This window comes from Populus trichocarpa, chromosome 11 (assembly GCF_000002775.5).
Source record: "Populus trichocarpa isolate Nisqually-1 chromosome 11, P.trichocarpa_v4.1, whole genome shotgun sequence".
Lineage (NCBI taxonomy): Eukaryota > Viridiplantae > Streptophyta > Magnoliopsida > Malpighiales > Salicaceae > Populus > Populus trichocarpa.
In genome coordinates this window covers 13,456,969-13,483,490 of record NC_037295.2, presented here as the reverse complement: position 1 = coordinate 13,483,490, position 26,522 = coordinate 13,456,969, and the positions used below count along the sequence as shown (strand labels likewise).

General features: G+C 32.9%; 3 protein-coding genes across 4 annotated transcripts; 2 read left to right on the top strand and 1 right to left on the bottom strand.

Moving 5' to 3' along the window:
* Positions 1 to 1,001: 1,001 nt before the first annotated feature.
* On the top strand, positions 1,002 to 6,476 carry LOC7472332 (protein trichome birefringence-like 41). The gene is made up of 5 exons (XM_002317407.3): positions 1,002 to 1,481; positions 2,950 to 3,121; positions 3,734 to 3,909; positions 4,025 to 4,183; positions 5,962 to 6,476. Exons 1-5 carry the CDS (start codon positions 1,228 to 1,230, stop codon positions 6,257 to 6,259), a joined length of 1,059 nt encoding a protein of 352 aa, XP_002317443.1. The 5' UTR covers positions 1,002 to 1,227; the 3' UTR covers positions 6,260 to 6,476.
* A 1,694-nt stretch (positions 6,477 to 8,170) lies between these two features.
* LOC7472331 (protein trichome birefringence-like 41) lies at positions 8,171 to 11,148 on the top strand. 2 transcript variants are annotated; one of them, XM_024581056.2, is made up of 5 exons: positions 8,171 to 8,729; positions 8,952 to 9,123; positions 10,096 to 10,271; positions 10,371 to 10,457; positions 10,654 to 11,148. In XM_024581056.2, exons 1-5 carry the CDS (start codon positions 8,437 to 8,439, stop codon positions 10,946 to 10,948), a joined length of 1,023 nt encoding a protein of 340 aa, XP_024436824.1. In that variant the 5' UTR covers positions 8,171 to 8,436; the 3' UTR covers positions 10,949 to 11,148. The 2 variants fall into 2 exon arrangements, with proteins under 2 accessions (XP_024436824.1, XP_024436823.1); XM_024581055.2 differs by having other exon boundaries at positions 10,371 to 10,529.
* Positions 11,149 to 19,922: 8,774 nt separating this feature from the next.
* Positions 19,923 to 24,846, bottom strand: LOC7472330 (50S ribosomal protein L13, chloroplastic). The gene is made up of 4 exons (XM_002316810.4): positions 24,510 to 24,846; positions 23,426 to 23,611; positions 22,237 to 22,407; positions 19,923 to 20,353 (listed from the first exon to the last, which is right to left on the bottom strand). Exons 1-4 carry the CDS (start codon positions 24,759 to 24,761, stop codon positions 20,237 to 20,239), a joined length of 726 nt encoding a protein of 241 aa, XP_002316846.4. The 5' UTR covers positions 24,762 to 24,846; the 3' UTR covers positions 19,923 to 20,236.
* Positions 24,847 to 26,522: the final 1,676 nt, after the last annotated feature.

Below are 26,522 nucleotides of genomic sequence, written 5' to 3'. Positions count from 1 at the left end.
TTGATGTAGTTGGCCAAAAAATCCTTTTCTTTCTGATTTGGTTTTCGTTTTTAATTTTATACACTAGATTGTGCAGTAGTAATACCTTTACTTATTTGTGTCTCGTGCACTATTTTTGAGATGGAAAATATTTTCCTGTAATATTAAAAAAAATACAATACAATATCCTTTAAATAAATAAGAGAGGTTAAAAAGATTTTTTTTTATTGGGGTTATTCTCATTCATTATAAATTATATATTGATAGACTAATCTAATCCTTAATTTTAGTAAAATTATGGACATATTTTTTTTTTGACATAATCAAAATAAATGTTACTGGAATGTTGTTTTCTAATTATTAAAATTGTCTCTTATTGGTTTCTAAAAAAAATTGAGAAACAAAATATAAAAATTACAAATTAATTCGAAGAAAAAAAAAGTGAAGTTCTTAAAAAATTTAATTAATTTATTAAAATCTTGAAATATCTTGAAGAAAATAAATATAGTGGCCACTGTAGGCTTGCATGGTCGTTAATTTTAGGATCCGTAAGATTAGTCGAGGTGCGCGCAACCTGACCCGGACATCCACATTCATAAAATAAAATAAAAATTAATTACATGTTTGTTTTGAGGTTTTTAATAAAAACATAAAATTTAACTATAATTTTAAGCAAATATTTTAAATATGTTTTTTAAAAATAATTTCAACAACATTTTTAATTAAATACATATTTCAATCCAAACAACCACAACTAAAATTATTTTTTCTAAATTTATTTTTTTAGAATCACTAACACAAAAACTACCTAAAAAAACAAATCATCCATTTATATAAAAAAGAAATATAGATTTTATTGGTAAAAAAGAAATCTAATTTGTGGAAAGTGCGAAAGAAATAAAGCAAGATAGTAAAAATAAAAGATGTTCACTCAAGATAGAAAAAGAAATTGAGTGATGATAAAAGCAAAATAAACAAATCCCTGCATTATGATTTTTCCATTTTACCACCCCAAACTCTTACATAATTATACAACCGTACTTCTCAAAGGTGACTGACACACACATTACCCATACATTTATGAATATATATAGGAAGGTAGTAAATGGAAATCAGAGAGAGAGAGACAGAGAGGTTTCATTTGGCCTCACTAATCTCCTCCTTCACAACCTCTCCTTTTGGTTTAGCCTCTCTCTCAAGATCTTCACTACCACTCTATCGGTGGTTTAATTTAGTACAGATTTAGAGATGAGCATGAGGTTTCTTTCTGGTTCCTCTCTGACTGCAGCTGTTCCTCTGCTACTTCTTGTTCTTGTTTATAAAGCGAATGCAAGTGGGTGTGATTTCTTCACTGGGACATGGGTTGTTGATGGATCTTACCCACCCTACAACGCCTCAGCTTGTCCCTTCATTGAAAGAGAGTTCAGTTGCCAGAAGAATGGCCGTCCCGATTCTTTATACACCAAGTACAGATGGAAGCCACTGTACTGTAATTTACAAAGGTATTGTTTCATTCCTCTCTCCCATCCTATGCATGACAGTTTTCTGAATTGCGTTGTATGACAACTGTGGGGATAATTAGCATAATTAACAGGGGCTCATGGCTCATGTTTAAGCATCATTATTCCTTTGTCGAACGTTTTATAAAACAATAATTACAGACGTTAAAAGCGGCTCACACTACAATCGTACCCATCAATAAACATGGTTTGGCAGCTGGCACGCCTGTGGAATCTTTTGAGTAATGTTGCTCTTGGCAGATCGTCAAAATAGTTTTTTTTTTCTTATATGATTTGAAGCTATCATGACTTCTGTCAAAACTCTCTCTCTCTCTGTTTTTTTTTTGTTTTTTAATATCATCATATAGATTTCGTAGTTTTTTTTTTTTTTTTGGTCGCCAGCCCCAGTATACGGGTTGCCCCGACTAATCTGGTGGTCGCCCCGGGTCGCATGCCTGGCAGTGGCAGGTGAGGCTACCAATGGGTATTGCTGCATACACGGGGATTCGAAACCGAGATCTCGCTTAAGCGGAACAAGCTGCTTACCACTTGAACCAACCCCCATTGGTTCGTAGTTGATTGTATAGAGTGATGCACGCACTAGGATCCAAGACAGTTGCAGAACGCACTTTTTACCCACTAATTACCCTCTACCTTTAATTTTTTCTACTCATTCAATGAGAACCAAGACAGTTGATTCAGACATGTCTCCCTGGCACCTCCCTCTATGAACTGAGTTGTCACTTTCACACACAGGTGACACGACCCAATTATTTATTACTCTGGCGTTTTTCTTTTAAGAAAACGGGCCAAAGTACGTGGCCCAATGAGAACAAAGCTCCTCCCTTGCAATGATTTGCAAAAGAGTGGGAATGTTTAGCTGCTCAAGGAATCTGTCTGCCTGTGATTGGCCACACTGGGCGGGTGGTCTGCCTTCTTACGCTTTGTTTCATCGTGGGGTCGGGGGGGACAACAGATTCTCTGCTAGCATCGTGGGGATGAAAAACAGTACAAAAAATGATGTCAAGCTCACGGCAATCTTCGGTGGGAGGGGTATCTTCCGCACTCCTCTTCAGGGCTGCGCAGCCACCTACGCTGTTCAATGAAGTTGATATCTCCGTGACAGTTTTTGTTACTAATTACTTGAAACTTGCACGCCAAATTGGTTCTTTGACTTGTGTGGAGGAAACCTACTACGAGAATTAATGCTCAAATGCAATTATATATAATTTATTTAAAAAAAACAACATTATAGGTTTTTTTCATTGATGATACTGTTGAACCAGCTTATACACTAATTAATATTAATTTATTTTTTTATATAAAAAGAGAGTTGATACTGGCTTTGTAGTGTGATGACAACACAAACAACAAATCTTACCAACAGCAAACACTTGACGGAATAAATGGAAATAACAACATAGGAATAATCCAAGATTAATCGAACTTGATGTTTTGTCCACTTTTGTAGGTTTAATGGAGTGGACTTCTTGGAAAGATTTAGGGGGAAGAGCATCATGTTCGTGGGTGATTCTCTAAGCCGAAATCAGTGGCAATCATTGACATGCATTCTCCACTCTTCAGTGCCCAAAGCCAAATACAATTTAACTAGACAGGGAGACGTCTCCACATTTGCATTTCCGGTATGCACCCATCAATCAGCAAGCTTTTTCTTCTTCTTTTTTTCTTTTATAAGATAAGATTGGTTTAGAATTAAGAAAAAATAGTCATGGATCAATGCATCATGTCACGTGAAATCATAGTCTGACTTATGCTACAGACATAACATCTTTCAAATCCAGGCAGACAAGTTATGACATATGCTTTGTCTTCATCTGTCCAGCCATGTGGCCCTCTAGGTCACTTTTCTTGTTAAGCGGCTTCTGGAAAAGGGCCTGCTATGCCGTTGGGTTTCCTAGAAATTCCCATTGGCGAGGCTCCTTTTGCGATTCTACTGAGCTTTTTGCCTTTATTTGTTCTTGATAGAGGAGACGAATCGATTTGGTAGCATGATAGGATCCATTGCTATATATCCACACAACACATGTATAAACATACCATGTTTTCCTGTCGCAGTTAATTTTGTTGAATTATTGGCAGTTCTCATGAACGCCTCAAGTAGCACTGCAAGTGGGATTAGTCAGAATTTGACTTGGATTTAACGAAACAGGACGAGTCCTGGCTTTACCGAATCGCTTGTTCCTGTGGCAGAGGGGAAAATCACTTGAGGTTTTTTAACATTTAAGATCTTGCAGGAGTACGAAGTAAAAGTGATGCTTGATCGCAGTGTCTACTTAGTAGATGTTGCCCGTGAAAAAATTGGTAGGGTCTTGAAGCTTGATTCAATTGAAGGCAGCAAGCTATGGAACGGCATTGACATGCTTATCTTTAACACATGGCATTGGTGGAACCGCAGAGGACCCACGCAACCGTATTGTCCAAAACTAGCACTGCCATTTTCATTCAGAATGGCGGCAGAACTTTCTTCTTCTTTTTTTAAGAAAAAAAAAAAACTTGAAGATGAGCTGAGTACTGTGATTTTGCAGATGGGATTACATTCAGGTAGGGAACGAGATTAAGAAGGACATGGATCGTATGCTTGCTTTTGAGACGGCACTGACTACATGGGCTAAATGGGTGGATTCAAACGTTGATCCTGCTAAAACCCTGGTTTTCTTCCAAGGAATCTCTCCTTCTCATTACAAGTACGCTCTTTAATTGTGATCACAACATTAATGAATGTATACGTTCTACAATTAATTTAAATTCCATTAGGCTAAATCTAATCATAAGGATGAATACGATTAATATAATAAATTTCATTAATGAATATCTCGTAGAGAACAAAATTAATTAGTTTTGGTGATCCTGTCTTAGGCTAAATCTAATCATAAGAGTGAATAGGATCCTAAGAAAGTGTTTCTTCTTGTGTTTGTGGTTCAATCTCTTTTTATTTTTAAATTATTTTTTTTCATAAAGAATCATTAAATTAGTTTTTTATATACTTTTTGATTGTTTTGATGTATTAATATATATAAAAATATTTTTTAAAAAAATATTTTAATATATTTTAAATTAAAAAATACTTTTAAAAAACATCCTGCATCATCCTTGTATTATAAGATATAGATTAAGCTCCTAATCTTCTTCATACACTACAACAATATTGAATTTTAAGAAAAGTTATTATATAAATTAAGGTCATCACATCATTAACATGTATTAAAACACTTTAACATTTTAGTGTAATAATAAGCATTGAAATATCAAGGTTTTTTTCACTTTAATCCTCAAAATTTCTATTGATTTTTTTTTTATTTCAAACTCGTTTTTTTTTTTAATTTTATCATCCAATATGGAGTTTACTAGATATTGAAGTTTATAATTTGTTTTCAATTTGTTTTCTATGAAGTTATCTTGATCACATAATTTTAGTCGCAAGTTTTATAAGTTAATCATATTAACTTGAGTTATTATTCAGTATGTTGATTTATGGATAACACAATAGATACAGTCTAGGTAATGATTTTTCAAGTTTTGAAGGCAATTGTTTGTTATCTAAGAATAAAATATCTTTCACCAACAATTTACTCATCCCATTAGAGATGGTAATTTAACTCAAACCATAATGATATCAAATCAAATCAACATAAATATGTTATATTTTTTAGTTATTTTACTAAAAAGTAACAAATAGGGTGTATATATATTATTATTTTTATTTTATGTTGAATAATAGATAATATTAAGGTAATAAGAAATACTTGAACAAATTTAAAAATAATTGTATAGATGTGAATATCTAAAATATTGTATTTGATAAGTGATGAACGGTGATCATTTTCGGTTCGGTTCGGTTTTTAGGAAAAAAACCGGTTCAAATCGGTTTTGGCTCGGTTTTTTCGGTTTGGTTCGGTTTTTTCATTTTGACTTGGTTTTTTTTCTGGTTTGGGTTCGGTTTGGTTCAGTTCAGTTTTTTCGATTTCAGGCTTATAAAACCGAAACCGAACCGAACCAGTCGGTTTTTTTTCACGGTTCGGTTTTTTCAGTTATTTTTTTCCGGTTTTCTCAGTTTTTCAGTTTTTTTACTCACGCCTAACCGATACTGAGTATTAGCTGTGCAAGATTCATAGTTTGTCTTCTAGTTTATTTTTTAAACAAGTTTCGTGATTTTTGGGTGACATGCATGATCAGCAGCTCTATTGGGAGTTGTCATGGCCCCTTTTTACTTGTCTTCATATTGGTGTTTTTAAGTCTTGTAGATTTTGTCATATCCTTTTTTTGGTGTGTTTTAATGGTGAGTTTCCCAACTTTTGCGACTATTAATAAATTCGGTTTATTAAAAAGAAAGAATTATATCAGTAGAATGTTTTCTCCCCTGCCTAAAATGCAACAATTCTGGGTTTTTTTTTTTGTTGGATAATTAAATTAGTGTTTAATTGTTTTTAACAAATTAATGGTATTTTTTTCTTTTCGCTACCAGTGGGACCCTATGGGATGAACCAAGCGCTAAGAGTTGTGCGGGGCAGAAGCAACCAGTCGCCGGCTCAACATATCCGGGAGGGTTGCCACCACCTGTAGAGGTTCTGAAAGGTGTTTTAAGCAAGATTACAAAGCCTGTCACTCTGCTCGATGTAACACTCCTCTCTCTGCTACGAAAGGATGGACATCCTTCAATTTATGGTCTAGGTGGGTCGACCGGACTGGACTGCAGTCATTGGTGTCTTCCCGGTGTGCCTGATACTTGGAATGAAATCCTTTACAATCTAATTATACGTTGAAAATACATAAAAATTTATTTAGGATGAGGAAGTTGAACAATTTCTTACATGAATTATATGGGGCATTCATATTTTTCTGAGAAAGTATCAGACGCGTCGAGAACTCATACGTACATTCTTGCATTCCTTTTAACCCTTTCACAATCTGTCCTTGAATTCAGCAACATTTGTATTAGATGTTCTTAAGAATCAATTTTTAAATCCTTGAGTAGTTTTACTCCTTTGTGTAATAAGGATATTGCACAAGCGTACACGCCCTCTGTTGGGCAGAGCATTCGAAATATCGTGCATTCTTCTCTTTTTTGTGTGAAGATATTGGTTACGCGTTTCAGCAGGCCTAATGCATGAATGCACGCTATGTAGTTTGCCTCTCTTATAGGGCAACGCTTGTTCATTCATCGCCCAAGGATTGCTAGCTATTTCCACAGGATTACTGTTCTGTTCTTTTGTTTCATGGGACATGTCTAACCGATCTTCTTCTTCTTCTTTTTTTTTTTAACGTTTGGTGTCCGAACCAGTGTACACGCACCTCGACTAATCTTATAAGTCCTGAAATTAACGATCATGTAAGCCTCTAATAGCTATCATATTAACAACCACAGAACTCCAACATGAGACCATAGAGGAATAAACTTCTTGGTCCCAAACTTTTACCACTAGACCACCTACTAAATGATTTATTATTATTATTATTATTTATTGTTGTTGTTATATAAAAAAAACTTCAAACTTAAGATCTTTTAAAAGGAGGGATTTATAACATTTCAATGTTATACCAATGATCATTAATTTCCAATAAAAAAAGATTTACAAATATTATAGATTCATGGAAAATCTACTCATATCAACAGTAAAGGTCTAATTTTATTACAATCATACAGTATTTTATAAACGAGTAAGGATATAAATTCATGGAAAATCTGCTGAGAAAGCTAAAATAAAAAAAAAATTCCTAGAATTGTAAGGTCTAATTGACCAAACACTAGGGTAAAATTAAACAACACCCAAGAAATAGAATGTCTAATTGACCGAATTTAAAACATAAATTGAGGTATTATTTAATAATTGATACCAAAATAAATAGAAATAACTGAGAGATTTTGTTAAGAAAAAGAAGTGCAAAATTAGAGCATTTCAAATCCAATTTGGTTCATTCATGTATGACAACCCATTAACGGGGGTTCTTCTTATGGATAAAAATCTCTAACCTATTAATGGAGATTTTCTCATATGCATCTATTTCTCAGTTTTTTTAGTTTGATTTTTTTCTATTTATTTATATAAATAATTATAAATTTATTTAATTAGATAACAAGCTTTTTCAATTTATATTTAGATAGTCAAATAACTATATACTCTTCTATCTCTAATACAGCCACATTTGCAAAAATAAAAACATTTGTTGCGACATATGCAAACATTTAATATGGGTTTGCGTAAGCTTAGAATAGCTGCAGTATTTTAATGAGGGTGTTTGAAAACATAATAATAGTAGTTTTTTAAAATATATTTTATTTAGAAATGTAGTAAAATAATATTTTTTATTTTTTAAAAATTGTTTTTGATATTAGTAAATCAAAATAATCTAAATATATATATAAAAATAATTTAAAATAAAAAAAATAATTTTTTTAAAATAATTTTTAAATATAAAAATAAACAAATTCTAAAATGTTCTATGATTCGTAACACCATATGAGGCAAACTGCAAAGAGCAGCCAATCTCATAGATATTATACTGTTTCTTAGCAAGCACTTCAATGATGTTCTCCCCCATCATTCCCCTTCCAGCAATGGCAGCAAGATTCAAGATTCTTTCCTTTGTAATTCCCCTATCATTGAAGGAAACTTTCCTTAAAAGGATGACAACACAGTTGTTGTGGAGAGAAATTATGAGAAATTAGACTTTACGTCACTAAAGAGTTCCTGATGCCCAACTACACATGACTATAAAATTTCCAAAATAAAATAAAAATTCTTTTTTATCAGAAAATAAAAGAGAGAAAACTGATGAGTCATGAACCCCAGCATCTTAGAAAATTTTTAATATGGGGAAAAAAAAGATATTTTCATTTAATCTGAATATTCCTAAAAGCTTATGATCATATGTAAAGGCTAGACCATTTCTTATAATTTCCCAGCCCTTGCCCATTTGCCCCCAGGCAGTGTGAATCAATATGGAAAATGGGTTTCGCAGCTTTTGCTCCTTGTTAACTTTTGCTCTTGGCCTTCTCATAATTTCATGTCTTCGACAATCCAATGCCACACTTTTATATGATAACTTGGGTGGTTCAAAGTTAGGTGGTTGTGATTTTTTCCAGGGTAGCTGGGTTGAAGATGATGCTTATCCATTATATAATACATCCGCCTGCCCTTTCATTGAGAAAGAATTCGATTGCCAGGGAAATGGACGCCCAGATAAATTATATCTCCAGTACAGATGGAAGCCTGTTGCCTGTGAATTGCCAAGGTATTCGTCATCTCCTTGCTAGCTAGCTAGGTTTTACATTCTTTAGAAATGGCTTTGACTTTGGATACTGGTTTGATTTGCGCATAGTTTCTTTGTATGATTAGTGCTGGGATGTGGATTTGAGGGAGATTAAATTCTGTACTGTATGTTTAATTACATGTTTTTATCTGAGTCTGGGACATGAGGAGTCTGTGAACTCAAGCTTTCTCGTGGTGCTGTTAGATTCAATGGCGAGGATTTCTTGACAAGATTCAAGGGGAAGAAAATTTTGTTTGTAGGGGATTCTTTAAGCTTTAATCAATGGCAGTCACTCACATGCATGCTGCACGCTTCTGCGCCACGATCCAATTTCACCATTAGCAGAAAGGGAGGCCTCTCTACATTTTCAGTAATGGTAAGCTTCTGATGCGCCGTAGCTATATCTTTCACATATCCATTGTTCTCAATGCCAGCAATAAAAAGTTCTTGTGACGCTTAATAAGAATTTATGAGAAATAATTCTTAATTTTAAATCATAACTCAAAAGTTATTCTCATAATTAATAAAAATAAGTTCAAAATCACTTTAGATTAAAAATACATTTAATAAGAAATAAATTATCAAAATAATTTTTTTAAAGGAAATAGTATACGTTTAAAAAATTTATCTCAATTTTCCAACAAATTTTTTATTTAAGTTAAGAAAATCCTGACTAAACATATTTGTAATTTTTTTTATAAGTTTAAAATTGAAAAAAAAAAAACTTAAATAAATTTACAAATTAAGTGATACCAAACATAATCTAAATTATAATTCCATATCTGAACGAGAGTTGTCATGTTTGATAAACAAAATAACTAAAAAAGTTATTTAAAATCTATAATTTTCAATTGCAACCATTAAAGATATATTAAAAAATTTCATAATTTTTACCTTTTTTCAGGATAAGAAATAAACCTATAATGAATGTAATTATTAAATAAGGAATATAATCATAAATGATTGACTTGATTGTTTAAATATAAGGGTCAGAATCTATGAGAATTTAATAAAAACAATTCTAAATGAATTTAATAAATAATCTATGAGAATCCGCATGCTTCATAGCCTCAACATGAAATTAAGTTGATCCATAAATTATGCTCAGCGATGGAAAAATACCTTTTTTAAAAAAAAAATATGATTTTTTATGCATAACTGTTAAATAAAATTTTCATAATTTTAATAATTTTTTTTTAAAAATCGATGAGAAGGTATTAGCACTAATGAGGAGTGCAAAATAACTGCAAATTATGTTAACCTTTTATGAAAAATAGGCAGTAACTTGTCTTCGAATATAAGCGCGGACACCATGAATTACAAGCTAATTATTCATGGTAATTTGCAGGATGGTGAGGTTTCTGTGAAGCTATCTCGCAATCCATTTTTAGTTGATCTAGTCACAGAAAAGATAGGCAAGGTTCTGAAGCTGGATTCGATTGAAAATGGCAGAGACTGGAAAGGATACGACATGCTTATCTTCAACACCTGGCACTGGTGGACTCATAAAGGAAGTCAAAAGCCGTAGGTTTTTATATATATATATATATATAAGTAGTTCATTCAATATTTATAATTATTGCTGCTATATTTACGAGATCAAGCTTCTGGCTCGAGTTTCAGATGGGACTACATTCAAGAGGGAAAGACAATCCAAAAAGACATGGATCGTTTGGTTGCTTTTAGAAAGGGGCTCACTACATGGTCCAGGTGGGTTGACACTAACATCAATCCTAACGTTACCGAAGTGTTCTTTCAAGGCATCTCTCCAACGCATTACAAGTAAATAATAAGCCCTTCTCTTTCTTCTCACCACCACCACCACCACCACCAGCTGCGGTAGAGGAAGACTCTGTATTGATTTTTTTTTTCTTTTGGATTGATGTATTCTTGTTTGTGTACTCAGTGGTGACGAATGGAACGAAACCAAGTCAAACTGCAATGGGCAAACCCAACCAATAAATGGTTCTTCGTATCCTGGAGGCTCGCCACCAGCAGCAGCTGTGGTGAGGGACGTTTTAAGGAACATGAAGGTCTCCGTCACACTTCTTGATGTAACAGCACTATCACAACTAAGAAAAGACGGGCATCCATCCATTTATGGAAGTGATGGCAAAGAGGGAAATGATTGCAGTCATTGGTGTCTTGCTGGGGTTCCAGATACTTGGAATGAACTTTTGTATGCGACTCTTATCTCTTAAGGGAAGGCAATAAATTAGGGCTTCTATCAATAGTAAAAATAAGGACTAGCTCCATTGTTGTTGTGACTAGAAAACAATGGAATTAAGACAGTACTATAGAACAGGTCGATATAGTAAGTAACATTTTACTCTTGTCTCCAAATGAAATTGTGAAAGGAGACTTCGATAAAGGAGGAAGATTGAGTGAGCATTAGCATGAATTATGTGTTATGGTTGTTTCTCTTGATTCTTCGTAGATCATCTCGCTCAACGCTTGGAGTTATTTCTGAGTTTTTCTTTCTCTTTTTAAGACTTCGATGTGAAAAATATTAAACTAAATGAAAAATAAATAATTACACAACATATTGAATTTTAGGGAGGGGAAATTTTACTATAGTTGAAACCAATATAACTTTAGAAAACTTTCAGATCTAAATCTCAAATATATCCCTTCCCTCAACTAAAAAAAAAATAAAAAGAAAAAGAAGAGAACTAACAAAAATACTCTAGACACCTAAATTCCCTTCCCTCAACAAAAAAAAATAAAAATAAAAACCTAGCTAAAAAAATATATTCAAGGCAGACGATAATCTTACTATACTAACACCCACTCAACTACCAAGACTTTTTCATTGTCGACCAAAAACATCATGCTATTCCATTTTCCTCCATCTTTTCTCACAACCACGATCTTCTCATAACCCACTAAATGCAACAACCATTGATTTGCTTGTAATAATCAAACCTATAACCCCAATTATCATCAGTAATCATCGTCGTCATCTTTCTTGGTCCGATCCACATCAATTTCTCTAGACAAACCAAAATATCACAGGGTTTGATCCTAACACACTAGCCATTTCAAAAGATTTGAACTAGTTAACCCAGACTCTGTAATAGCAATGAAGATACAAAGCTCGATCTAAACATGCTTGAATATCATAACTGGTTTTTTTACTACTCTTAGCCATGAATATTGATGGATAACCGAGGTGTTATAGATTTGATCATGTCATTGTATGGCAACTTTAAGGGTATGAAGTCGATTTTTTATTTAAGGTGGGATAAAAATGGGTTTGAAATCAAGACTTCTAATCCATTTTATGTGTTAGATTTTTCTTGTGTGTTTGTTGTATGGTATATTCACTATCTTTTATTTGAGAACTCAATCCAGGATTAAGCTACTTGTTATTGTCTCCAATCATTGGATGCTGACTATCGAATAATAAAATTGAGGGGTGCATATTTATATATTGTTATGGTATTTTTGTTTTTTATGGTGTATGTGTTGTCATACATATTGAGAGCTAAACGCAGGATTAGATGACCTATTCTTGGCTCTTATCTTTGAAAGTTGAAAATTAGATAGTTGAATTGGTGATTGCATATTAATGTCAAGTCCATGGTTATCTTTGGTCAAAGTGAGAATTAGGCCATTTTAGGGTTCAAATCCAAAAGCACTCTTTAATTTAGTTTTATATATATATATATATATATATATATATATATATATATATATATATATATATATATAAACCTTAGGTCTAGGCCATCCACAAGCATAACAAATATATGTGATTTAAAAAAAAACAATGCAATTTACCTTAAGTAGGATGATTACCTAGAACTTTGAAAAACATGTTAAGGTTTTTAATTACCATAAAACTACGTGGCGATTCCTGTTTTTAATTTTACCCTTAATTCACTAGATGTCCCCTGCAACAGAATGACTAGTCTAGTGGGGATATACTTATTAAGGGTTATGCTTTATTTGTTTGTATGCAAAATGATATGTTTTATTGTAATGTTTATTTTGATTGTCTATTTTATATAATTTTTTTGGTTTAATATTAGGCCATGTTATTATTTTTGCATTTTACTTCATCCATTATGTTTATCGTACATATGTGAATTGAATATGGAGTTATGTCCATACACTCATTACACGTCATTTTTATTTGCATCATTTTACATTAGCAATGAGGAATTAGTGGTACCCTAATGGATTTCACCCTAGACTAGCACGTGTGAAACCTTAGACTCTTGTTGAAAGTCTATTTGGTTATGATTTACAGTCGATGTGGTATTGTCCTAGTATATACTCTTTGCATTTTATAGGCATTGGATTGACCTTTTAAGGTTTGTTTGGGCGATGAGGAACCCATTTAAGACTATATGTTAGCGAACCTACCTGGATGTATAATATTTTAAGATATAGGTGACAAGATAATTAGAAATGTGAAGTATACCCTGGAACAATTTCAAAACAAGTCCGAGTCCTTACAACAAATAGAGAGATAATGTTTGATTCATGGGTTTCATGATGAACTTCTTGAGTTGAGATATTTGGATTTTGTTAGCGAGGTTAATGGTCTTCAAAAGTATTGGGAAAAATTGAATGTTCATGATAAACATGACTTCTAACAAAGATATGACAATCTAGTGGAAGTGATGAAAATACCATTGCAAAAACTATCCATCAAAGTTATGGCATGATTCTGGGATCCATCATACAAATGTTTTACTTTTATAAATATCAACATAGTACCTATCATTGAAGAGTATCAGCAGTTGTTATAGATGTTTTAAGATGTACACACAATATACTATCGTAGACAACACAATGAAGTTGTCCAGAGGATTTTAAAGATTTTTCATCTTAGCAAAAAGATAGGTCAATTGAAAGAAACAAAAAAAAAAACATAGGAGGATGGCATTGGAAAGCATAAGAGGATTTGTTCCATAAAAACTTAAAAGAGCTAAATAATGGCACTAGCAGAATTTGAATATTGGCATTAGGCATTTTTAGGTTAGTGTTGTTTCTTTCAGCATGAAGTATGATTAGCCTCAACTTGACCGAAGTATTTATTAAGGTAGAAAGAGACCATTAGTAGAAAGTAGGTAGAGGGGTTATATGGTGTTGTATGTATCTCTTATATATATGGACAATTATTAATATGATCACTGAAGAGTTAATATTCAGAACAACTTGTGACTACATCTAGGGGTGAGCCAAAAAACTAAAAAATTGATTAAATCAAGAAAACCAAAAAAACCGAACCAACAAAAAAAACCGATTAGAATTTTTTGAAAAAACTTCCGATTCAGTTTGATTTCGGTTTTATACTGTTGAAACCGGTAAACCCAAACCGAACCGAACCGGTTCTAATAAAAAAATACTATAAATAGAAAAAAATCTTTGCCCAGTAACTGTGAGGCAGTAAGCCAGTAACTTAATTGTAACACCTGCGGCCGCCCCCTCTCCTTAGACTCTCAAACACAAACATGAGATAACCAGAGACACGCCAACTCCAAGCATCAGCATCATCTACACAAGATCACCCGCAGTTGCCCCCTCTTCATCTTTGGGAACGAAAGCCAACATGCGAGGGTTTTGAATTCCAAAGTCTCAGTCGTAAGGGAACGAACTACATAGGCTTCTCCAGTTTTTGATCTTAAAAGGCGACCCAAGAGAGGGCTGTAGGAAGCCCGCCATACAACTCATCTGCTTCTCTATGTGCTTCTCCATATTTTGCTCTGGTACCATTCCCATCATTTTATTTTTCCATTCTTTGCATATAGACTTACTTTCTCACTTTCTCTGCTTCGCCCCTCTCCTGACAAGGTCAGTCTTCAAATACCCTATGTTCTATGAGAGTAGTTGTCTCAGAATAATATAATTTTCACTTTAGCTGTCCGAGAATAGAATAGGAAATGAGAGATTCCTTATCTGTATTTTGATCTTCAGTGTACTTTGAATTTGAAATCAAAATGAGAGTGTTGATAATGAAGGACGTGAGGTGCTCTATAATTGCTTTTCTGTTTCTTCAAATTAGTCAGATCTTCAGTGTACTTTGAATGTACATGTTCTGCGTATAAGTTATGTTGTTTTAGATGACAGATGGGCAATCACCACATAGGTTTTCTTGGTTTTTTTACATTAAAAACCGAACCAAACCAAAACTGGTCGGTTTGACTCGGTTTCAGTTCGGTTTTGGTTTTTTTTTTAAAATCGGTTTGGTTGGTTTTTATAGGTAAAAACCGAACCGAACCGAAAATAATCACCCTTAATTACATCAAAAACCTCTACAAGAGTTTATAAAATATAATTGGTAAAGGTATTCAATAACGAAGTTGATCGAACTATTTCATAAGAAAACATTTATTGTGATTACTTGGAAAGCTATTTGGTTGGGTTTAAAACCTTATCTTTCTTGTTGTGGACAACACCCATGCGTTTTATTGATTGGAGCAACTGGGTATTTAAGTTATATATCATTCATGGTTGCACGACAATTAATGTACAAGCAATATATGTTAAGAACTTCAAGGTTAGGTAAGTTTACATGAATTTTCAAGAATCATATTTGGCTATGTTGGAGGGCATTATAAAGAACTTGAAGGACTTAGAATAGTCAACCAAAAAGTGACTTAAAGGAGCCCTGTAATTACTGAATTGTATATCAAGCGTGTTAGAATAAAGTGGTCAATTATAAGCTACCATAAACTAGTAATAACAGGCCATCTACATTAGAGATCACAAACCAAAATGAAAGCACCAAAATGCACGAGACTCTAACACCTATAAAAAAGTTGAAAATCAAGTGTTGAAGAAAATATAACTAGAAGAAGGTGAAAGGGCTATCATGGAGCAAGTGAGGCTTAAAAACTAAAAGCTTAAGATTGACAGAGAAGCAAAAAGGCAAGCTGAGAATTAGATTATACAAGAATTAGAGAAAGTGAAGAAAGATGTGGAGAGTTTAATTAGAAAACAAACATGAAATTGTATAAAGTTCCAATGAAGAATTATAGGAGGCTTATCGACTCCCTATAAAAGATCAGAATCTCTTCATAACATTATGATAATGTGCTAATGAAAAGGTATCCAAACTAAAAAGCGACGCCAAAAAAACCCAACACTAACACAAAAAACAATTAGAGTTCTTAATGGATGTCAACAACACCCTTGGATGGGAAATTAAAGTAGAGCATTAAGTCAGGTTCATGGGTTTCTTTGTTGGGGTAGACTAGCAAATATGGCTTTCAAGAAAAAGTTGGCCAACTAACCTAATGTATGAGGGGGCATGCCCAAACCTTATATGTTATTACATTTCTACGCTTTTCAGAATTATGTTGGTGTAGAAAATCATTAGACCTTTAAGTAAATAAGAGCTAATATATGATAAAACTAAAAATAAAATAAAAGGTGGACTAATTCCAAAAGGTAAATAAATACACATGGACTCATTTAATCTGTGTTAATGAGTTCATTAATTTGAAAAAGTAAATTGAGCATTTCATTTCTTTTATTTTTTTCTTACCAGTTTTTTAAGAACATGTGAGCTTTCTTAACATGTCTACTCCACGCATCAGTTCCAAATTCTAGTTACACTATAAACAATAGAGGACTACTCTCAACATTTACAATGTCAGTATATATTTTAGTTTTTTCTTTCTTTTCTAGTGTATATCACTCTTCTTCAAGAGGAAAAGTTCGTTTATTTACCATCTTTATTTTTGTCCTTGTATAAGGAATATGGGCTCTTAGTTCTGTGGTTGAAAAATGGGTTCCTTGCTGATATGGTATATGAAAACATAGTTAGGGTTCTGAAGATGGATCCATTAGTACTAACAACTAGTGGCTGGGAATGGACATGTTGATCTTCAACACCTATCATTGGTGGCTTCATAGTGGACGCTCACAAACATATGATGAACAACATTTCTATATGCAATGAATGAGTGGCCAATTAATTAGTAAATAAATTATAAAATAATTAGCTAATGAAGCAATGTTGTGTTACAGGTGGGACTGCTTTCAAGTGGAAGATAAGATAGTTTAAGACATGGATCGTTGAAAGCCTTGAAGATTGCATTAACAACTTGGGCTACTTAGATTGACCATAATATTGATCCTTCAAAGACTAAATTATTCTTCTAAAGAGTTGTTGTCGTTCATTTCAAGTAATTTTTCTTTTACTTGAATTTGAAAACAGAACTGATCATTTCTGCGAATAAATCATATTTGCTTATTAATCTTAGCCTTAATTTTATTTTTCTTTTATTCCTAAAGAATGGAAGGACTTGGATCTAAATACGAGGACATGCATAGGACAAACTAAACCAGTTGAAGGACCAAAATATCTAGGACCTAGTCGTCCTGGAGATGCTGTTGTAAGAAGTATAACTGGTAAAATGGCAAGGCCTGCCTATTTGCTCGATGCTACGTTACCAACTCAGCTGAGAAAAGATGGACACTTGGGTAGTTATGCTATAAAAAGCCTCGCGTTAAATGATTGTAGTCACTGGTGTCTTCCAGGTGTTCCTAGCACTTGGAACCAGCTAATATACGCTACATTGCTATAGAATTAAGTAATTTTCAGTTTGATATTTGGCTTTAAGATCTTCTTCAGGAAATGCATGTTGAATCCCTGAATAAAATTTTTCTGTGAAAGGAATGTGACATGGGTGTAATGGATTCAGATTTTGATGTACACAACATATAATTCATAATCATGAGAGGGAAATATTAAATTTCATTTTATTATTGCATAAAGGCGGACAGGTTATTTATGGAGCAAATGTTGCAAGCCATTTGACATATGGATGCTTGCGATATTTACCAATAATATTCAATCGCAAAAAACTAGAACAAACACATAACAATACATTAAACTATTAGTATACTTCTGCACTGTTTATTTTATTCTTGACAAAGTCGAGTTTCCAGATATTTTCTAACTATATCTTATTCCTAATAAAAGGATATTGTTATAATTACTTGCCACAATAAAGTGATACTGTAAAGAAACTATCACATGATGGTATTAAGTAGACATCATAGGATGCCATATCACACGTTGTTAGCAAATGAATAAAAAATCTACGAGTTGAAAATAATAATAACACCTGTAGAAAGAAAACATAGTGGCATATAAACCATAATTTTGCATCAGGAATTAATCTTATAGATCAAGAATATTACAAAAACTTGAAATCTTACCTGAAAAGGTTGTTGAGTATTAAACTTGTTATATTAATATCAACAAGAGTATTCGATATAAATTACTTACAGTGGGATTAGAAACAGTGAAATTAAAAATACATTTAAATCAATATTTAGTTTAGTACTTTAAGATTTGTAAGAGTTATTGCTAAAATGTTTTATTAAGCCTATAAATACCATGTATTTTGCATTGTTTAAGTAAACCATTAATAAATAAATAGTTGAAAGAGATTGTGGGAGTGTTCTACCCTTTTCTTTGTACGAAACTCCAAAAAATTTGGTATCGAAGCAGGGATAAATAGCGGCTTCCAGCAATAACAACAAAAATAACTAGTTTCAATCTCAAATTCCCCAACTTACAAAACAAAAGGTGAGCCAAAATAAAATGGTCACTGGAAAAGCAAAATCTTGAAAATAAATGTTTGGCTAGAGAAATGTGACAATGATCATAAGATAAGAATGGATATTAATAGCTATGTTTAGACAAGTATAATTGTTGAAAGAAAAAAAAGATTGAAAAGCAAACAATGAAATGTCATTGGCTAACAATGGTCATAAGAGAGGAAGAATGAATTTGAGTAGCTATGTTTAGACAAATATAATTGTTGGAAAAAATTAGATTGAAGATGGTCATAAGAGAAGAAGAATGGATATGAGTAGCTATGTTTAGACAAATATAATTGTTGGAAAAAAAAATACAAACAAACTGAAGAGCTGACAATGAGATGCCATTAACTAATCATGATGAAAACAGTGGCTAAAACAAAGATACAAGAAAGATCTTCTCAAAATAAAAATGAAAGATTCAAAAGAATGATGACAATATGACTCCTAAAAATAGAAGAAGATATTAAATTTATAATAAATAAGAGATGAGAAAGGTGTATCATCCATGACAAAATAATCCTCTAATATATTTCCAAAACTTAAGGATTTCAAGATTTTCAAATTAAAGGGTAACCTTAGCTATTTTTCATCTTCTTCTTAAAGAAGAGCTCTTGAAATTAATTTTGAAGTCTACATTCAAAATATTCTTTTAATTATTTTAAGAAAATGTATGTGGAATATCAATAATATAGTTATCCTCTATTAGAAGAGTAAGATAATATGAAAGAGAATTGTCTTCAATCATGCTTCCCTTATTCGTTAATTCTTTCTAACAAAGGCCAATGCATTGATTAGTTTCCTTATATACTATTTCTAGCACCATTCTTCTTCTTCTTCTAGTTTTTGGACGTTGTTCATCTACAATCATCCTCACAAACCATTTAGTTTCCTTGTTCCAAACATAGCATATCCCATTGCAAAACCAGAAACAAGTCCGCAGCAAACCTTATCTACACAACTTCCCACCCAAATCCCTCGTAAAACACCAAATTATTATTTTTTTGAAAAATATGATGATTATTGTTATTGTCATTGTCTCTCATCACTATTTGACTTTTTTGTGCAATCACAATCCATATATTCTCAAGTTTCTTTCTAGTAATAATCTTGTTTGGGCCAAGATTAAATGGCTATATCTCTCTATCATTGTACAAAACTCTTTCCTTCCTTTTTGTTCTCTCTATTTTTCTCCTTATCAATTCACTAACTTAAATATTGAATGATACTCTTATCACATCAGAGGCAACTCCATCATGGAGACAAAATGCTAGTTCCCGGCTTAGAACACAACACATGTGAGCTATTATTGTCAAGAGTTTATGTTCTCTACGTTTGCATGCAAATGCAACCTTGAGTTCTTTCCCATTTTCTCTTCGCTCAAAACCAGATATTTCTCTCCTCCCAGGGAGAAATTATTACGTGAATCCAGCTCACCATGCAGATCCCACAATCAATTTAAGACAGGTCTTGCATAGTTTATGTGAGCATGCAATTAGGGAGAGCCGGGCTCACCATGTTCTAACAACACAAACTCAATTTCTGCACAAGGCACACTAACGATAGCCATCGAATACCAAAGTTAGCCCCCTTCCTCCACAGCTATAGTCGGAAGCGATCTACTCCTTTCATTTAAGCAAATAAAAAACCAGTGATACAAAATAAATTGTAGATCCAGCTAAAATACATCCGAAACAACAGAAACCTACAAAATATACTTCCTTGATTCCGCACTGAACCTTGGCAAAAGACAAGCAACACCACCACCAATAACCTCTATTATCAAAGAGAAACATGAATGAAAAGCTTATCTTCATAAGAAAGCTATGCATAAAGCTAAAACTCATCCTGCAACCATGGTAAACATTGGACAAAGATCGATCGCTAGCCATATCTAAAGCCAGGGTTGTGAAGCAAATCTATCTCTCCATCTGTATTCTTTTGTCCCTTATCGGCAGCTCAATTGGCTTCTGAGCCTCATGCGGATGAATTGGGCCTGTGTAAACCTTAAGGTGGTTGAACAATGCTCTGCCAAGCTGCAGGAAACAGACGTCAAAACCACATCATTGGGAAACAAGCAGATACCCCAGTTATGTGGGCAGCATGAAGTGGAAGTACTTTAGATAGGAAATAAAATAGAAATGACAGAATAAAAATATCATCCAAAGACAGAAACCAAGTAGAAGCATCTATTTCACTAAAAATCATGAAATTAATGCATAGCTTATCACAAGCACACCGACACAAGTAAATTTAATTATTTACAAGAAAAAATAGTTGTCAGAGTTTTCAAATTTGATTTCTAATTGGACTGTGTAGTAACCCTCTCATATTTTCCTCACTTAACTAATGCCAAATCAACTGTCCTGCAACCCATCAGGCCATGACCCACAAGGCTACTTGATGCCAGACCCCCTCATCCTACAAACTACTCGAACATAGAAAAGCTCTATTGTGACTAAGTACCTGTTTGTCTAAGCAGTTATCCGCAGTGCTTTTTCATTCCAACCTCCATTTCAACAGTGGATGATCGCATATACAAACAGAGCTTTAAGAATCATCTAATGGCCTTTAAACTTACTTAGGTCACAAACAATACAAACCCAAACAAACAAAAAAAGGCATATGTGAAAAGGCTTGCCAAGGGTGAGGTCAGAGACTCAGATATTTCAGGTATAACATGACCTGTCAATGAACTTGGGGAAAGCCAGATTGTTTAGTGAGTGTAGGAATTGATCCATCCAGACTTGTTCTATAGTAACATGCCAAATTTAACCTTGACTATACTTGATAGCTTGAGTGTAAATATTGGTATCATTCACCTAATTGAAGTAGAGCATATAATGGAAAAAAGATGGCTCTCATCACAACATTTTGTTTATGGACAAATACTGCAGTCAGATAGAGGGAGTGGCTGACTTAACCAACATCCTCACTCCAATTATTTTTTTAGGGAGGAGATGCGAAAGTTGCTTATTCTGGTTATCGAAACTCATTTACTACAATGCTCCAGGGCCCACATGCTTGCAGCTCAAGATTCCTCAGTTCCTCAACCCATAATTTCATACTTCATAGAACTGATTGTTTTGTTTCCCTTCTAGGTCAACGATGAGCATACAGTAAGTACTCTTCAAATCTCACTAAGCCAACCTTCTTCCTTTTTCTATTCAGCTGCATACATTTTCTAAAAGCTCAATCTAAATCACTTATTCTTGACAATCCAAAACCATCAAGAGGACATTGCCAACTTATGTTCATCCTCTTAGGCTACTCAGTATCCTTTCAGCATTTTCACATTTTGGGGCCCTATCCCCACAGATCCTTTTGATTATGTGTGTGCACACACGCACAAATCAAATTATGCAGCCCATCAAAAGGGCAACGTTTCAGAGAATGCCAGCACTAGCTTCATGAGGACCCCCCCCTCCCCATCATCATGAGAATATCCTTAACAGCTCAAGCAGCAAAATCCCCTAGCAATGCTATCTTAGCAACCCAATTACATGCAAAACCATAAATGAATAGGTTATCAACAATAAATTGGGCTCTATCATTCCACCTTGTCCATGGACAGACCAATTGCTTAAAGTAAAAGCATTTTAAATAAACTGTTGCAAACCCATGTACAATAAAGATGCTTTTAGAGTGAGACCGAGAGCAAAAAAGACAATAAAACTGGAGTGAAGATCAAAGAACCCAAGAAGAAAAAATCATACTGCAGAGCAAAACACCCACGGGAAAACCCAAAAAATATTTAATTAAGCAAAAAAAATAAGTTTAGAAAAATAATTCAGACTTTAAAGAAAAACTTTGTTCTAAAAATACCAGGGAAAACAGATAATCTAAAATACATAAACATGTATATGTATGCTTTATTTTATAAACAGTTACTCATTTGAGTCAGAACATGCTTGCTCACCCTTCCTTTAGGAAGCATACCACGAACAGCATGTTCAATAATTCTTTCTGGAATCCTCTGTTGTAGCTGATCAAATGTCTCCACTGTCATACCGCCTGGTCTTCCTGAATGCCTCCTGTATAACTTTTGGGTCCTCTTCTTACCAGATACAGCAACTTTCTCAGCATTTACCTTATGAGATCAGAAAAGGCAAAGGCTTCCAGAACTTTAGCACAAGTTAATTCCAATTGGTACTATAAGAAAGCACTTTACAGTAATTGACATTCAATGAAGAAGCAGCCAAGTCCTCCTAATCCTTACACCAGAACCTCAACAAGCAGGTACAATCATATAGAAACAATCACAATACCAATACCAGTTATCCATTAAATCTGAGTGGAGTTTTGAGAAAATTATATGAAACAAGGGTAATATCAAGTGAATATCTAGATGACAATATTTTGAAAAAGGTATTTGGTACCTGAACTTAGGTAAGAACTTGTCTATGTTGAAAATAATAATGCATCTAGTCAAAATAGATGATTTAGAGATTTATGTTTGGAATACAAAACAGATATCAAATGGTGAAATCCCGCAATGAGCCATTACAAATTCTAATTCTTCATCATACTTTTCAAGTTCAAATCAACAAAAATATAGATGAACTATTGGCAACCAATTCCAATTTCAAATTTTCAAGAAATTTCCTCATGTCTGAAAGTACCTGATGAACTGAGACAAGCCTCCACATATAAAATGCTGGTAAGAAACATGGTTGTAAAACAACTAATAACTACTCTCTTCTTCATCCAAACCACATCAGTAACTCGTACTAAGCACATTAAGCAATTAATGATCTTATCAATAAAGATTTTAGATACATATGTTATGCTGCCATGATGATAAAATTAGTAAATAAACCACAATTTAACAAGATTTTTCTGAATGACAATCAACATTTAGCAACTGATGCAAAAATGCAATAGACAGAAAGCTATATGAGGTCTGAAACCATACCAGGAGCACTGAGGACACCTAGAAGAAACTAATCAAATGCAAAATAAAGTAACAGAATAAGAAAACATATCGCTGAACAATCCAATTGAAAACAACAAAAACCACCAACTTCATACATTAAGCAGTCAAAATTCATTGCAAATGATTGAAAAAAAGAAGGCATTGGCAATGGGCACTTATTCAATCCACATACCACAATCACAAAAGCCCCCATGTCCACACTAGGAGTGTAAGTGGCCAAATTCTTTCCACGAACGTAAATGGCAATTGTTGATGCCAGTCTTCCAAGAATCTTGTCAGTTGCATCAACAATGTACCAAGTTTTCTCTGTGTTAATATGATCTGCAGCTTTAGGATACCATGTCGTATTCCAAATATCCTATTTGAAATAAAACCAAAACAAAATTATCATTGTAATCAAGTAAAAGCAAACATCAAGAACCACCATAAAAAATTTACAATGGACTCAGACCTTAGTAAAAATCTGGGAAAAAAAAAACCAAATTAACAGTTTTTTTTTCTCGTTTAATAGACAAAAAAAAAAACACCCAGATAAACAAAAGAAACAAAATGTTCATACATCAAACAAAAGGCTGTTTGGAAGATTAAGATTTGACTAGAATTGATTTCAATTCTACAATTTTTGTCAAATCTCACGTTCGGATCCAACAATTCACTTCAGAATTGATTTCACAACTTAATAAATCTGAGATTTTCGTACACTTTGAAATCGCACCCCTTCAGGGGGCGATTTACTGGGAATGGTAGAATAGAGCTGTTGTCATATTCCTATCTCTAAAAATACCCCCAGCAGCCATTAATTAGTGCATACTCTGGGATCTTCATCACAGGCTAAATACAACCATGGTTGCAGATCAAACATAGTATAGCTGGCCAAACTACAAATTCCCATTAGTCCTTGCTACTAACAAATTCCCATCATGCATCAATCTCACAATTTATTTTCTGTTATTGCCTTTCAGAATTGAAGAGATCGAAAAAATTTTAAGGAAAAAAAATACAGGAGATATGACGGAGTGGATGGTAGAGCAGGTTAGAAGATAAAAAGAAGTTACAGTCATCTCAGATTCTTTAAATACCTGTCATAAAATTAGCCGCATAGAATGTTTGCAATCAATCATGATGGAATGTGTGTTGCCCAACTTGCATTAGATTTCATAAACATAACTTTGGGTTTATTCCGATTCAATTATAAATCAAAAGAACTCAACTTAATTAGTAGCAGTCGAACTCGAGAAAGAAAGAGAGGAAATTACAGGGCCATTAATTTCAGATTCTTCAAACAACCAGCGTTGGTCAAGAGGAACGCGAGTGGCGACGCTCTTGTCTTTCTTCTCGCACCGAACCTCGAAACCACGCCTGCTATTACTCAAAGAAAACCATGACTGTGAAAAAGAGAACCCAACAACAAAAGGGCTGGGACTAATACTAGTTCCATTCTTTGTTGAGTAAGAAGAAGAGGGTTTTGTTGAAGTAGTAAAAGAAGATGAGGCACAAAGCATTGCCATTCTCCTCTCCTCTCCTCCCTCTTTCACATGCACTTCACTCTCTTCTCTAACTCCTTACTGCCGTTCTCCTCCCTGCTTCTTTGTTACATCTAACTGATAAGATGGGGCTCTGTTTTGAGTAAATTATATATTAGTCCCTGTTATTTTAAACACTGAATCAAATAGTCTCTTTTTCCTAAAATAATTAATTAGTCTCAAAAATTTTAAATATATTTGTCACTTGATTCTTTTCACCCATTTCATGTTCTTTTTTAATTTATTTTGTTCTTTTAACAAATAAAAAAGATTAGGTAATATGAGGATATTGATGAGAAAATAAGACTTTTTTTTAGCAAATAAATATTAAATTAAGCATGATCAACACTAGTTTAGGGATTAATTAATATTTTAAACCTAAAGATGCTATTCAATTCATTTTGAAAAATTATAGGGGCTAATTTAAAATTTACTCTTCTATTTTTTATTTCCAGTTGAATGCATATCAGATGGATTTTAGTCTCGAGACAGAGAAGGTACCCCATTTTATTTTTTGTCTTGGATTCCATGCATTGAGTAGCTAGTGATTTTGTATGCTAGGTGGAGCATATTTCAATTAGAGTTACCCTACTATACTACAAAATAAAAAAAAATAAAAAAACTTGGGAAAGCTTTTTATTTTCAATTCAAACCCCCTTTTTCCTAATTTTTTTTTATTTTATCCTTAAATTTTTTTAATAATTATTCACGATTTAATTTTAAACCCAAGCGAGATAAAAAATCAAATTAAGAGGTTTTTCATATTAGTTTTATTATTTTATTTTTCAATTTTATCCTCAAAATATTTTTACTGGTAGATTAAGTTATTTTTATATCGGCTTGGTCATGTTGGATCAACTCTTATGCATTTTAATTTTAAATTTAAGCTAAGAAAGAAAATGAATTTGAAGGTTTGAAGATTGATCCGCAGATCAGATTTACTAATAATATCAAATAATTCTCTATGATCTGAATATTTTTTGTTATATTTAAAAAAAATTAATTTGATTCACAACATACCCCAAGCTTGTAAACTAGTTAGCTAATTTACTATGTAATGTTAAATATTAATTAGATTAGTGGTTTTCTTAAAGACCCAGCAAGATACATTAATCTCAATCAATGTAAAAAAAAAATGTTATGAATGATCTAGAGTTCCATGACAAAAAAGTGCATAAAGAAAATTTTATGGTATTCAACAACTAAATATAAATAGTAATTCTTTAAACTCACTTTGAACAGAAATACATAAATAATGAAAGAAAAAACTAAAAATGCACTCATCATAAATAATAAATATATTTTTATAATTTTCTTTTTCTCTCTCTCTCTTTTTATCTTTTTTTATAATAAAAATGAGTAATTACTTTACAAACACCATAAATATTCTCTATGCATACAGTAACTTTCTTATTTAATAAGCATGTCAATGAAAATGAATGTTTGGTCTAACAATATTCATCCTTGCACAATAAAGAAAAAAAAATATTTGAAATCTTGTATTTAAATTTAAGTGTATGTTGGACAATATAATAGTTTTTACACTTGAAATTTAAGAAAAAAATTTATGTTGTCAGAAAATATTTTTAATTGTTATTAGTTGGTGTATAGTTAAAACTGTTATTTAAATTAATATTAAATAAAAAAACAATTCAAAAGTGTTTGATAAAACTATTATTAAAGATGTTGATAATAAAAATGATTATAAAAATCAGAGTAAGTTCATGTTGCGATGTCGCGGTCGCA

Excerpts from the sequence above, each read along its gene's own strand:
- LOC7472332 (XM_002317407.3), top strand. The coding sequence starts at position 1,228 with ATGAGCATGAGGTTTCTTTCTGGTTCCTCTCTGACTGCAGCTGTTCCT. Across the intron at positions 1,482-2,949 it reads CTGTACTGTAATTTACAAAG|GTTTAATGGAGTGGACTTCT; the intron begins GTATTGTTTCAT and ends CCACTTTTGTAG. Across the intron at positions 3,910-4,024 it reads CGCAGAGGACCCACGCAACC|ATGGGATTACATTCAGGTAG; the intron begins GTATTGTCCAAA and ends GTGATTTTGCAG.
- LOC7472331 (XM_024581055.2), top strand. The coding sequence starts at position 8,437 with ATGGAAAATGGGTTTCGCAGCTTTTGCTCCTTGTTAACTTTTGCTCTT. Across the intron at positions 9,124-10,095 it reads TCTCTACATTTTCAGTAATG|GATGGTGAGGTTTCTGTGAA; the intron begins GTAAGCTTCTGA and ends GGTAATTTGCAG. Across the intron at positions 10,272-10,370 it reads CATAAAGGAAGTCAAAAGCC|ATGGGACTACATTCAAGAGG; the intron begins GTAGGTTTTTAT and ends CTCGAGTTTCAG.
- LOC7472330 (XM_002316810.4), bottom strand. The coding sequence starts at position 24,761 with ATGGCAATGCTTTGTGCCTCATCTTCTTTTACTACTTCAACAAAACCC. Across the intron at positions 22,408-23,425 it reads TGGGGGCTTTTGTGATTGTG|GTAAATGCTGAGAAAGTTGC; the intron begins GTATGTGGATTG and ends TGATCTCATAAG. Across the intron at positions 20,354-22,236 it reads GTATGCTTCCTAAAGGAAGG|CTTGGCAGAGCATTGTTCAA; the intron begins GTGAGCAAGCAT and ends TGTTTCCTGCAG.